This window comes from Amblyomma americanum, chromosome 2 (genome assembly GCF_052857255.1).
Source record: "Amblyomma americanum isolate KBUSLIRL-KWMA chromosome 2, ASM5285725v1, whole genome shotgun sequence".
Classification (NCBI taxonomy): Eukaryota; Metazoa; Arthropoda; class Arachnida; order Ixodida; family Ixodidae; genus Amblyomma; species Amblyomma americanum.
Genome location: NC_135498.1, coordinates 133,626,110 through 133,640,323, shown reverse-complemented (window position 1 = coordinate 133,640,323; position 14,214 = coordinate 133,626,110). Strand labels below are relative to the sequence as shown.

Genomic DNA, 14,214 nt, shown 5'->3' with positions numbered 1-14,214 from the left:
CTGTAGCACCTCAGCAAAGCATTGCTCGAACGACTACGCCTGACCTGCCCACAGAGACGGTGTTTGTGTTTCAGATATGCGTGCGACGATGGTGCAGTGAAGCAGCGGGTAGTTTTTAACGCATGCGTAGGAAGTCGCATTTGTCTGACAGAATTCGGGTCAGTTTTCTTTCATCTATATCTTTGGATCCCGGCCTACAAGTCCGATATCCACCCTGCCTGGAGCGTCGTGAAGAAATTTTGCCGCGCCGTCTGTGGCTTGGCGTTGCATTCAGAAACCGGTACTTCATTTTTTTCCGCATAGCTATTAGTTCTTTCTGCGTTATTTGCTGGTGTAACGAGGACATTGAATACTTTTTCTCTGCATGTTTTCCAACATAGTGCTCAGAGACATTCGGTACGCCGTGCAGTGGACAGCTTTGACCCTCTGCCGCGGACACAAATGAAGGTCCATGTACGTTATCAACAGCGACCGTCGGTTCTGAAGGTATGCCCAGCAGTGCTCCGTTTCTCGAGGGAGTTGTGTCTGCGCTATAGGCAATCAGTACGCCATACGCGACGTTGATTCCTTAGTTGCTGCGGATCACTTTAAAATAAGCTTTATTTTTTCATTTTTGCTCACATCCTCTCATCTTTCTCCCCGTGCAGTGAAGCGAACTAGTATCATCTTGTTGTTAACTTCCCTGCCTATCTTTCTCGTCTATATCTCTCTCCGTACAAACTTTTCCGACGTGCTTTTCTGACGTGAAGCTCGTGTCGTGCCGCACGGGATGCATGTTCGGGCAGTCGCTAGGGGTGGGCTTGTTCACAAAGACTAAAAAGAATCAAAAGGACATCGGATCAAATGCGGCGAGAGTGAGTTACTTGTCACATTTTGTTTCAGGCTGGCCGAGGCGCATCACAGCTTCAGTTGCTGTAAGCCATAAAATTCATTATAACTAGCAAGCATAAATACAGTTATAAGTACGTTCATTGTCTCTATTAGTGTGATAATTAGTAAAGACCATATTTTCCACCGGCGATGGGACAATAACGTTGAACCAATTGTTCAATGTTTGATTGAAAGGTGACAGCCAGGCCTAAGGCACTTTCATCGGGGCCTGACTGTTGTGGTGTAAATAAGGTTGCTTGCTAATTTTTGTTGTTGTCTCTATATATTCTTCAATTTCTGCATGTAGTTCGACTTCGCAAGAAAACTCCCGGCACAAGAATAAGAAGAGTCCTCAAAAAACTATCCAGATGAGTAATGTCAGAAGGCAGCGTATTTCAATAGCTTATTGGGTTGGTGGCTTAACTGGCTGCCATTAATTTCAATTTCCTTTGCTCTGGAGCGCATCTGTGTCATAACACACGTGCTTCGTTATTATGAAATATAGCGGCGATAATCTTTGCAGCTGGAAAGGCTATACTCGTGACTCACTAGCACCCCTTCTTGGCGCCATTCTCTTATCGTCGTGTGATATCTGTGAAGGCAACAGACCGCGAAGTCGGGTAGGCAGCACATGGCTGCAACCTCCAGGGAGCAAAAACAGATGTCCCGTGAGCTCCTTGCGACACCGAGGTGGTTCTTGCAACAACATGAGTTAAGAGTGCACGTCATATTTTGCACGTGGTATTAGAGGTCACTAAATTTGAGCAGGTTTTTCGGGTAATGCAACCTAGGCGATAGTTATTGCAACTGGTAGCTAATGTGTCTTAAGCCACGTCGGCATATGAGTATAATATTCTAGAAGTGAGAATATTGCGCCAATCTGCTGTTGCCGTACGAGCGTAGGCCTTGTCAACAGCGTCGTGATGAAGAGGGCAGATATTTCCCGGTTCTGCATGTGTCTGTGGTAGATTAAAAAGATCGCGAATTTTTTTCTCCCTGAAAAGCTTTTTCCTACACTCGACGCAAAGCGAACATTGCGCTCAAACGAAGACGAGACGAAAGACAACATATGGACAAGCGCTAACACTTATCTCACGTTGTATTACATCATGCAAGTGCTACGAGTCTGCAAGAGAATGAAAATGTAAAGGAGTAAAAGAAAAAAAACGCGATAGACACGCACACAACGATGCTACACCGTCGTGTACGCAGGCCAATCAAGATCTGTCTAGCAGATGACGACTGCCAGCATTTGTAGCGCAGTGCCTATAGCGTTTTTATTTGTTTTTTTCATTCTGCTTCAGATATAAGATGTGTGTATATATGCGCCTGATCATGCAAGAAAACTTCAGTTGAAAGTTGGCGCCGGTATCTCGGGTGTTCTTCGTTTGAGCGCAACGTTTGATTGCGAGAAATGCAACACTAACGTGCCCAAACTTTTTCCCTTCAAAAACACGAAGTACTGCGGTTCCTCTGCTTCTTCCTGAGTGAACAGCATCCCAACAAGCCTGCTTATTTTTCATAATGAGGCAATCATACAGCCCACCACAGCATCATAATTATTCGGTCCTCACTTTCATATGGACAGTGAAGACAAATAGATGCAGGACTGTATCGGTAGGAAACCGCGTTCAAATCATCGAGACCCCTGTTACGGAAAACAGACCTTTGTAGAGCTCGACAAGAGCAAGAACCATGTAGACATGTCGGAGTCAACAGCAGATTTCGCAACTGAAATCGGCGCGTTCACATCGATTTTAGTGCTGACATGAACGGCTAGATTACATTGAGATTCACTACCAAATCGGTGACAACCTGTCTCTTTGGTGATTACTTCACGAGTTTGAATGGTCAAGCGGAAAGCTTTTTAAGCTGAATTTTCTCGGCCGTGAGTGCATGTTTTGCTGGCGGACAAGCGTCAGCATAGTCAGAAGGAGGCATATGATCAATTTTTAGCTGAGAACGATATATGGATAGACTTACCCTCAGTGTCTTTTAAAGTAATTTTTTCGCCAACTAGCGCTCTCATACTTACTCATTTTCTAAGGGCTAGAAAATACAGAAGCAGGCTGGAATAGCACAATAAACAAAATACAGACACTTTACCTCCGTAACACCTCAATAGCAAGGCTTAGTTCTAATATTTGAATTATTTGTCCTTCCAGTATATCTCTTTAATAAAGCCAAAGCTTTACAGGCTATGTCGGCAGGGATCGTGTCCGCAAAATTTATCGTCAGCTGTTGTGGGCAAGTCAGAAGAGGTAGCGTCAAACGAGTGGTTGTAATCGAAAGAAGATGATGTTAGGATGCTGCCTGACAAAAGTATTCGAAATCGGATGAATAATAATTAATTAGAGCCAAAAACGTTCAAAAAGTGGGCGGGCCAAAGAAAACGTGGCGCCAAATTTAAAAATGCCGGAAGTGGGGGGACACGTCACCAAAACTGGGGGCGGAGCCAACGCGTGGCGCCAAATTTGGAAGTCTGAAATGAATTCTGAGATGAAGCGATTAATTAATTGTGAATAAATGTGAATAAAAATGAATTAATAGTACATTAATTTTTAATCAAGATGAATTAGGGCGAAATATTTGTCAATAAAGTGGTTAATTACGGAACTATTTAAGTTGTGCGGCACAAAATTGAAAACCCGAAATGGTTGCCGGGATGAAACGAGGGTATAATCTTAGTCAATCGATAAATAATCAATCAAGTGAACGAGAAAACAAGAATGGCGCCAAATTTGAAAGGCGACCAGTGTCGAGGGGGCATCAACGCTTTCGCATTCTTCCAGTGCGGGTAGCAGCAGTGATCTCTAATTTTTAATCTTTAATTACAACCAATACCTCGTTGACAAACTTCTTGAAGACACTTACCATCACAAAAGGACGATAATTATTGGCAGGGGCAAAATTGTGAAAAACAACTGCCCCTAACACAATAGAAAGTACAGTGGTAGCACTGCCTGAAGTCCAAAATCGCGCCCGCTATAAAGGCCACCTGGTTAGCACTGGTGAGAGAACGCTCCTAGCGACATCGTCAGTAATATTGATGATATTAACTTTATGTTCATTTCAACGCATTCATTTGAAGGCAGGAGCAGGTGGAGCATCCGGTGACTACTTCTGAGGAGCTGGCTATTTAACGCGCAGTTCTTTTACGCGACAGCGCATACAGCTCATTCGGTCGAAAAGCCGTTGGCGTTGTAGTAGTAGTAGCTGTGATCACAACATTTGCGAAACATCGCTTAAAAACCAGGCTTTATATTCTCCAGTTGCAGCCTGTAGAGCCAAAAGCACTAAGCCTTCTATTTATGGACCATGGCAACTCAAGAGTATAACTATGTCTTGCCTAGAAGAGAGAGCAAACCAAAAAGAGTACGTAAAATATATATCAAGCCGGTATAATTTTGACCATAAGCCCCAAAAGTGAATCCCCAATAGTGCGTCCGATTCATAATGAAATACACAAAAAAAGTTCAGCTCAGAGTATTCTTGACACATTCATAAACCACTTAGCATTACGACTAACAACTTAAAAGGTTTAGTACACAGAGGGATACAATTGAGTTTTAAGAAAGGAAAAAATTAAACGTAAGAATGCGGGCTCGAACTGCCGGCCCACACGCAAAAAAGCGGCTGTTGTCCACTGCTCGACAGACTTATTTTTTAGTTTCTTCATTGCCTGTCTTTCACGAAACACAGCACACACTGGATTAATCAGAAATGTGTGCCGGTTTTCAGACAACTGGTCTCACTTCTACACAGTGCGGATGTGAACAGATCATTTCGAGTGTGTTATTGTATAGCCATATTTTTGACATGCGGGTGTCTAAACCTACAGACAGAATAAAGGTAGGAGAGCTTTTGACGGTAATAATTAAGCACAAGTTAGCTGACATAAGGAAGTTTAATACGGAAAGAATGGCGCATGCACTAACGAACGAAGGTAGCCTAAAAGCGCTGAAGAGGAAATTAGGCAGAGGTAAAAATTAGGTGTATATGCTAAGAGACAAAGAACGCAATGCCATTACCAATATGAATTAGATAGTTAAAGTAGCCTAAGAGTTCTACACAAATCTGTACAGTACCCAATGTAATCAAAACATAAATGATAAAGACAGTAGCGCACAGCAGTGCCTCATCCCGCCAGTAACGAAAGAGGAAATAAAGAAAGCCTTGGGAGCATTGCAAAGGGGAAAACCAGCTGGTGAGGATCAGGTAACAGCAGATCTGATGAAGGATTGACGGCAGATTATGCTAGAAAAACTAGCCACCCTGTATACGCAATTCGTTATGACCTAGATCCTACGGGAAGCTTGGAAGAATGCAAACATTATCTTAATTCATACGAAAGGAGACAACACCAAAGGCTTGAAAAATAACAGGCCGATCAGCATACTGTCTGTTGCCTACAAAGTATTTACTAAGGTAGTCGCTAATAGAGTCAGGGAAACCTTAGACTTTAATCAACCAACTGATCAGGCAGGCTTTAGTAAAGGTTATTCCACAATATACCATATTCACACTATATCAATCAGGCAATAGAGAATTGCGCAGAATATACCCAACCCCTATATATAGCCTTCATTGATTACGAGAAAGCAGTTGACGCAGCGCAAACCATAGCAGTCACGCACGCATTTCAGAATAAGGGTGTAGAAGAGCCTTATGCGATAATACTGCAAGATATCTACAGTAACTGCACCGCTACGATCATCATCATCATACTCATCAGCCTGACTCCGCCCACAGGAGGGTAGAGGCCTCTCCCATGTCTGTCCAATTAGCCTTGCCCTTTGCCAGCTGCGCCCACTGTATGCCCGCAAACTTCTTATTTTCATCCGCCCAACTAACTTTCTGCCGCCCCCTGCTATGCTTGCCATCTCTTGGAATAAACTCCGTTGTCCTCACGGACCAGCGGCTATCTTGCCTTCGCATTACATGCTCTGCCCAAGCCATTTCTTCCTCTTGGTTTCGAATAGGATGTCATTAATCCGCGTTTCTTCCCTCGCCCACTCGGCCCGCTTCTTGTCTCTTAACGTTACTCCTATAATTTTTTTTGCATAGCTCGCTGCGTTGTCCTCATCTTGAGTTCAACCCTTTCCGTTAGCCTCTAAGTTTCTGCCGCGTAGGTGAGTACCGGTAAGATACACCTCTTGTATAGTTTTCTTAAGAGATATTGGTATGGTAAACTGCCATTCATGATCTCAGAGAAACCGCCATATGAGCTCCATCCCAATCTTGATCTGCTAGTTATTTCCATCTCAGAATAAGGATCAGCGATCACTGCCTGCCCTAAGTAGACATTCCTTTATCACTTCCAGTACCTCGCTGCCAATTTATTTATTTATTTATTTATTGTACCCTCAGGGCCCGAAGGCATTACAGAGGGGAGTGGGAGTACATAAAAATTCAGCCTAAACAGCAACAACAAGGAGGGAAAACAAAAATAAACCAGGAATACATAAAAAGTGAAAACACAGGAAGGCAATAAGATTAGAATGCAGTGGGGATATATTAAAACAGTGTGTAGACAGTAAAAAAGCAATTTTTATACAGTAATAAACGACACATACTCAGAAAGAAACATTAAGGACTTTACGAAATGCATTGTTATCGGAAATACCTGGGATGTCGTGGGGAAGGTGATTCCAGCTGACACAAGTTCGGGGTATGAATGAGTCATGAAAACATTTGGTGTGACAAGATGGGATTCCAACTTTATGACGGTGATCAACGCATGCTGATATGTAACATGGTCGAGACAGTAACTTAGGATTGAGAAAGCTGTTGTGGTAAATTTTATGAAAGAGACACAATGAGGCTATTGATCTGCGGTGGGAAAGAAGTGGTAGGGACAAACTTGATTTCATGGCGGTTACACTGCTTGTTCGGTGATAATTAGAAAGAATGAAACGGCATGCGCGGTTCTGTACAGCTTCCAAATCTGAAACGAGTGAATCGATGCCAGGGCTCCAGACAGATGCAGCATACTCTAACTTGGACCGAACCAATGTTTTATAAAGTAATAATTTTATTGAAGTAGATGAACGTGAGAAATTTCTGCGAAGGTACCCAAGCATGCGATCAGCGTTATTTATTATGTATTCAACGTGAGTTTTCCAAGACAGGTTACAAGAAACGTAAACACCCAGATATTTATAACATGACACGGTTTCGAGAGACACGTTGTTAATGTGATAAGAAGGGGCATTAGAGAGACGAGAAATGCGTACATGTTTACTTTTATTAATGTTTAGTTGCATGTTCCAAGTAAAACACCAGTCAAGAACCTTGTTAATATCGGATTGAAGACAAGAGACATCATTACCATCTTTAATTTCGCGGTAAATAACACAATCATCGGCAAAAAGATTAATTGAAGAAGAAATGTTAGCCGGTAAGTCATTTATATAGATGAGAAAAAGGAGGGGCCCAAGAACTGACCCCTGAGGCACGCCGGAACGGACAGGCAAAGAATGAGAGTTTATATTGTTCGCTGTTACGAATTGTGAACGGTTAGAAAGAAAGCATTGTAGCCATGCAAGGACATTAGGGTCTATGTTAAGATTGCTTAATTTAAGAAAGAGATGCTCATGTGAAACAGTGTCAAACGCTTTCGAGAAGTCCAAAAATATGCAATCTGCCTGAGACCCGTGGTCAAGGATGCAATGAAGGTCATGTGTGAAACATATAAGCTGAGTTTCGCATGAAAAAGACTTACGAAAACCATGCTGGGCAATGCTGAAAAAGGAGTTAGATTCTAAAAAAGAGATGAGATGAGAATATATGACGTGTTCCATGATCTTGCATGGAATACTAGTGAGTGATATAGGTCTAAAGTTATCAGGAGAATGTTTACTTCCGGACTTATGCAGTGGAATCACCTTCCCAATTTTCCAATCATTGGGAACAACCTGTTGCAAGAGACTGCTCAAACAATTTAGTAAGAATTATGGAACAATAGTACTTTGTATTAATAAAAAACTTCGAATTAATGTTGTCAACACCGCAGGAAGAGGAAACCTTAAGATTTTCTATGATGCACTGGATGCCTGACGCGTCGAATATAACTGTATCCATAGGAAGAGCATCAAAAACAGGGCACACGCGATGAACAAGAGAAACGTTGGTAGAAAATGCCGCAGCAAATGTATTGTTTAGAACAGAAGCACATTCGTATGGAGGAAAGGCAACACCATCAGAAGAAGTAAGTAGTATTGTGGAAGGGTCTTTCTTGTTAACTACATTCCAAAATTGTTTTGGATTATTGACCAGCATAGCAGGCAGTGTGTGGTTAAAAAATGTGTCCTTTGCGTTTTTTAGCGCACCTTTGTACTCTGCAGCTGCGGAAAAGTAGGCCTCCCATCGTTGTTTAGAATTCAACAACTTCGCAGAGCGGAACAAGCGCTTCTTTTTATTGGAGAGTCTTTTTAAAACATTATTAAACCAAGGTGATTCCCGATCGCACTTCAAAGATCTTAATGGTGCAAAAGTGTTAATGAGATGTTCAACGATATCTTTGAACAAATCCCAGTTAGCGTAAAGAGAACGCTGTGAAAAGCCTGGTAAGTAATCATCCAAAAAACCAGCTAGTTCGCAGTTAATAGCATTAAAGTCAGCCCGTTTATAATCTCTAATGTGTTCAGTCTGACTAACTCGGATAGATACAGGAATTTGTACATCAAAATGCAGCAAAGAATGATCGCTGAGACCAGCTAGGTAAAAAATCGAAGGGATATGATCAGGCACGTTAGTTAGAACAAGATCTAAAACATTCGATGAGGATAAAGTAGTTCGAGTAGGTTTAGAGACTAACTGCGAAAGATTGAAATCCATACAAGTTGACAAAAACTTTTTGCACTCAGTAGAAAAAGAGCTGAGATAAGGTGATGTACTAGTCCACACGATACTAGGGTAGTTAAAGTCACCAGCTAAGACAATAGGTGTACTCGGAAATCGTACAGTGATCATGTTAAGGGAATCATGCAAATCATCAACGAATGTATGGCTCGAGGACGGGGTACGGTAAAATATACCCAAAGTCATTCTCTTAAAACGTACACTAAGTTCCACCCAAACCAGTTCCAGGCTAGTTGGAATATTAATAGGCGATGCTACAAAATTGTCCGCGACAGCTATTAAAACACCTCCTCCAGATCTCTCACTTCTGTCAGATCTAAACACGTTATAGCGTTTTTTGCAGTCAAAAAGTTCAATGTCCGCTATCTTGGAAGAAAGCCATGTTTCGGTTAGTAAGACGACATCAGCATCACACGAATCAATGATAGGATTAAGTTCATCGCGCTTGGGTAGTAAGCTTCGTATGTTGGAAAAAAGAAGAGAAAGCGAGTTGCCAGTATCGGACACTGGCCCACTGCCCCTCGCGCAGCCCTACGGCGCGTAGGTCGAGCCAGAGGTACCGTCATTTGACTGCTGATTGTGGACTGGCTAGGGAGACAATCGATCAGTCGGCTCAGCATGTGATGAAGCAGCGATATCGTGACTTGAGTTACTATCAAGAGAAGTTGCTGATGCCCGAAGATTAGCCTCCATGAAAACGCAGTCGCGAGCAGGGTTATAACTGTAGCATTTGTTCTTAATGTACAGTTTGTTGTGCCTAAGCTTGTAAAATGAGTCCTGACCCTTAGCGAATTGAAGCAGCTTTTTCCTGGCCTGACGCGTTTCCAACGAGTAATCTTCACTTACGGTGATACCTTCATCTTTAAGTTTCGCTGACTGGGATAGAATTTGTTGCTTTGTTTTAAAGGAGGAGAACTTCACGATGACCGGGCGACATTTATCATCCGTAAATGTACCAATCCTATGGGTACGTTCAAACGCATCCTTCATAAGCGCCGGACTGAAGCAGTTAGAGATAACGCTCAAAAGCTTGTCTTCCGTTCCTTCCCATGTTTCCGTTGTACTGTCACGTAAGCCAAAAAACAATAGATTATCTCTTCGCTGCCTGTCTTCAAGCTGTGACTGACTAAGCCGCAATTTGGCATTCTCGCTAATCAGGTTATCAGCGAGTTCGCGCAGGGTCAGCAGCTCTTGTTGAGCTGCGTCAGAAGCAGAAGCTTGAAGTTCAACTGCCGACAGCCTCGCATCGATATCGGAGATATTCTTTTTCATAGATTCCTGATTTTCCTTTATTTCAGATATGGAAGCAATTAAGCGTAACTGTTCGGTTTCCATTCTAGCAGTGCGTGAGTTAACGTTCTGTAATAAAGTTAACACGTCATTAAGCTTTTCCTGTACAGAGTCATCCGTTTCACTGTTCTTAGAACGCGTACCAGGGCCAGGGTTAAGTTCGACATCACCCGACTGCAGAACCAGCTGAGCACACACATCAAATGACTGCACAAGCAAACCTAATAGCACTTGTGGGCGTGGGAACAGCACAAGACAAACATTGCTAGAATTCTTTGCAAACATATGAACGTCATTACTAACCTGCATGAACAAACGCATGCTGTCAAGCAACCGTGCCACGATGCTGTTCACACGCCCACTGGAAGGCGCGGGCCGCTGGCGTTCGTTTATATCCAGAGGAAATGGTGATGTCGTAGGCGATGAGCTGAACTTCTGCGAAGGAGCCACGGTCCAAGAGGGTTGCCAGGACGGGTCATATGAAGCCAGGTCAGCATAACAGCAATAAGGTGCAGGTGCAATCCATGCGGTGTCTGTTGGAGCGGTCGATGAACTGTGAGGTGAACTGTTCTTCCTTTGCTAGGTGTGGAACATTCCTTTGATTTTCTGGATGTCAATTTTTAGACCCACCGTTCTGCTCTACCTGCTTACTCATTGATCATGCTTTGCAGTTGATCTCCTGAGTGTCTCAGCAAAGAAATGCCATATGCAAATCGCAGATTATTTAGGTATTCTACATTAATTCGTATCCAAAACTGTTATCCATTCAGGTCTCAGAACACCTCCTGTAAACAGGTGGTGAATAGTATTGGCGAGGTCGTGTCTCCAGCCTGATGCCCTGCTTTATAGGAATTTTACTGCTGACATTATCGAGTACTATGGTAGCTGTGCAGTTCCTATATACATCTGCCAGTAATTTCACATAAGGCTCTTCTACACCCTTATTCCGCAATGCATGCATGACCGCTATGGCTTCCACCGAGTCAAATGCTTTCATGTAGTCAGTATAGGCTATTTATAGGGGTTGCTTATATTCTGCGCATTTATCTATAACCTCATTGATAGTGTGAATATAATCTACTGTGGAATATATTTTACGAACGCCTGCCTGATGATTTGATTGATTAATGTCTAAGGTTGCCCTGACTATATTAGCGACTACCTTAGTAATTACTTTGTAGACAATGGACAGTAAGCTGATCGGCCTGTAATTTTCCAAATCTTTGGCGTCTCCTTTCGCATGAATTAAGATAATGTTCGCATACTTCCAAGCTTCTGGTTTTTGTGAGGCTTGCGTGCATACAGGTTTTGTTGCCGTACAGAAACGCACATACGCGTTACCTGCAGATTTTGTACGCCAAAAATGGTACACCAGTTCAAGGACACTGCATGAGGATGGCAGCGGCATGATGGAGAAAGCAATGGGAGGCAGAAGTGATTCATTACTAGAACATGACCACTATACACTTTGACATGACCGCGTGCCAAACATACCAGCATCATTTTTCGCATTGGGTTCGAAGCCACTTGCTCCGTCTATGATTACAGAAAAAATAAACAAGAATGTTAATTGAGCTCCTGTTAAGGTTCTCAATCATTCCCTGCAGTCCGTCTTTTCACTCACTCTGAGGTCATGAATAGCACCTCAGCGGGTTCCCCAAGTGGAAAGCATATAACATTTCTCTCTTGCCAGTACTTACCCGTGGGAAGAAACTAGGAAAGTAGCGAAAGTTGTCGAAATATATAATTAAAACAGCGCAGCGAACTATCGATAGGAAAATGATAGTTGTAACGCTCGGAGACAGAAAGCTAGAGTACGTACAGGAGGGAAAGCTACTGTATGATGTCTACAGCTGCAATCAGGCAGAAAAAATGGGCAATGCATGGTAGGGCATGCAGTGCAAAGGAAGAAATCCAATGGTCATTTTGTGTAAATTGTGGATTCTAGGAAAAGGTAAATGTAGCAGGGGTGGCAAAAAGAGAAGATGGAAGGAGAGATTAGTAAGTTTGCTAGGATATGGACGACACAGCTGAAGGGGGACCAGGTTAATTGCGCGCCTGTGGGAGCGGGTTTTGCCCTACAATGTCAGTATAGCAGCAAGTCGTCAAGGTTGCTGTTGCAAGGGCCTTGGAACTTTGTCACTGCACAGTGATTTTTAATTATTTACTTTGACATAAAGGCCGAGGTTGGTGCCTGAGAGCTGCGCTGACTACTGTTTTAACACAAGAGATGAAATGCTTAGACCTGATGATATAGTTCTCATCAAAGCACCGTTTTAACTCACAATACACAACACAAATCACAGATAGCACAATGCACACTTGAGAAATGCTAGCTCAAAATGCAAGGTAAGCATCAATGGGACATTCTTAAGTAGAACGTTTTGTCGGGCTAGTTGGTGCAACATTTTAGACATGGTGGTTGCGCGAAACACACACACAATCCAAGCTGCGGGACGAGCGCAATCGCGCTCGTCCCGTCCCCTGTTTTTGTGTGTGCGTGTGTGTGCGCGCGCGTTTCGCGCAATTACGATTTCTCAAGAATTAATCAGACAGCCCACTGATTTTGTTAACTAAATATTTTTACGGAAGTCTAAAGCTCCCTTGCTCAAATAAAAGAATGCCCGGCTCTGACTCTGATATGTGAAGCAGAAGTACTCAACACCCAATTTTTGTGCCCTTGTCGCGCCTTCTCATTGTTGGCGGCGCGTGCAAATCCTGACTTTGGGGGCATGAAATAGAGTCAGTACAGCGACTTATATTCGTGAATATTATCATCAGGCATGCAGAGCTTAAAAATGGAAATTGCCTCTGATAATTACTAGAATTTTTCCGCTTTACGGCCACGGTGGCTGAGTTATTCAAGAGGAATTCCTTAGCTCGTCAATTAATCTCAATTCCCACAGTTATTGTTTAGGTTTGCTGGCTCCTATTTGCACCATGCCACTCAGAAGAACGGTCGCCAGTTTTGCGCATTAAACGCCCTGTCCATGTCTATTTCTTCGTTTCAATTTGCGCTAACCAATTCAGTTAGAATGTCGTCCACATGTGTTTTCTCTCTGAACAATGATCTTTTCGTTGAGTATTCTTAAGCTCCACCTGCATATTCCTTTCGCCACATCAATTTCTTAGCATTTTAGTCACCCAGAATATTGCAAAATGGCAGTGTTCTTCAGTGATTCATAAGAGCGACCGACGGGACAGAGAAGAAGTGACACAACACAGAGCGCGCATTGTCGAGTATTCTTCAATTTCGTACGTTATGTAAAACTTTAGGATTCAGATTTGTTCGTGATCTGAGATGTTGTCCACTTATTACCAGGCACCGACTACCTACGACTTCCTAAGCCAAATGTCAATTTGACCAAGAAAGCTACGGTGCTGGTTTCTTTTTATATTTAAGTGTGAACTAACAATTCCACAGAATTTGATAGCGGCCATTAAGGGAACGAACTCAGCACGGTATAACAATAACGTGCGTCAGGTGTTCACTGAATGACTGCCCCAGGTGCAACAGCAAACGAGAACCGGCTCCTAAGTTTCTATACGCGCCCCAGGAAATTTTAAAACATCATTATATTGCCCATTTTTGTGTGTTGCAGATTGGAGAACGCTGCAAGGTGAGAAACGATGAATACCGTACCTAATTACCTCCTTGAGTGTGGTGTTTTCGAAACCTGAAGCAAAAATACATCACTCACTGTGCGGTCCGCGAGCATATTTGGGCACTCCTGCATCAATCACCATTCGATGCCGACGACGGATTTCGAGCCATGTTTTAAGCGCTCTGCTACCACGTGGCGACGGCTCTAAAGGCCCATTCACACTACACCGAATTTCTGGCGAGCGAAGCGGATTCGCGCAGATTCGGCCGATTTTGACTCGGGCTGAGGCGGAAAGCGGCGCGGCGGGGCGATCGGTCCGGGACCCATTCTGCCGCCTTCACAGCGGAAGCGTCGAAGGACAGTTGTTGTCACGTCCGGTCGAAATTCAGTATGCGGCATAAATGGCAGAGGAACGGGCCGGCGCTTTCTCTGTGAAGATGCTACTTGATGCCATAAAGGAGCACCCATTCCTATACGACAAGCACCCTTTAAATATCAAGGACGTGACCCACAATGAGCTGTGGGAAAAAATCGGCAACAAACTGGGAGTGATCGGTACTTACAATTGCTTTTACATCTTGTAACA

The 14,214-nt window shown here is 43.2% G+C and overlaps 1 protein-coding gene across 4 annotated transcripts in view; it reads right to left on the bottom strand.

Moving 5' to 3' along the window:
- LOC144121819 (chymotrypsinogen A-like) overlaps positions 1-13,775 on the bottom strand; it is a 47,172-nt gene extending 33,397 nt beyond the window's left edge. Inside the window, exon 1 of one of the 4 annotated variants that reach the window (XM_077655230.1) lies at positions 13,725-13,775. In XM_077655230.1, the coding sequence (XP_077511356.1) occupies positions 13,725-13,760 (36 nt within the window). In that variant the 5' untranslated portion in view covers positions 13,761-13,775. Of the gene's footprint in view, positions 1-10,166; positions 10,276-10,326; positions 10,594-13,724 lie in introns of those variants that run through there. The other 3 variants (XM_077655232.1, XM_077655231.1, XM_077655229.1) reach the window with 3 other exon arrangements.
- Positions 13,776-14,214: the final 439 nt, after the last annotated feature.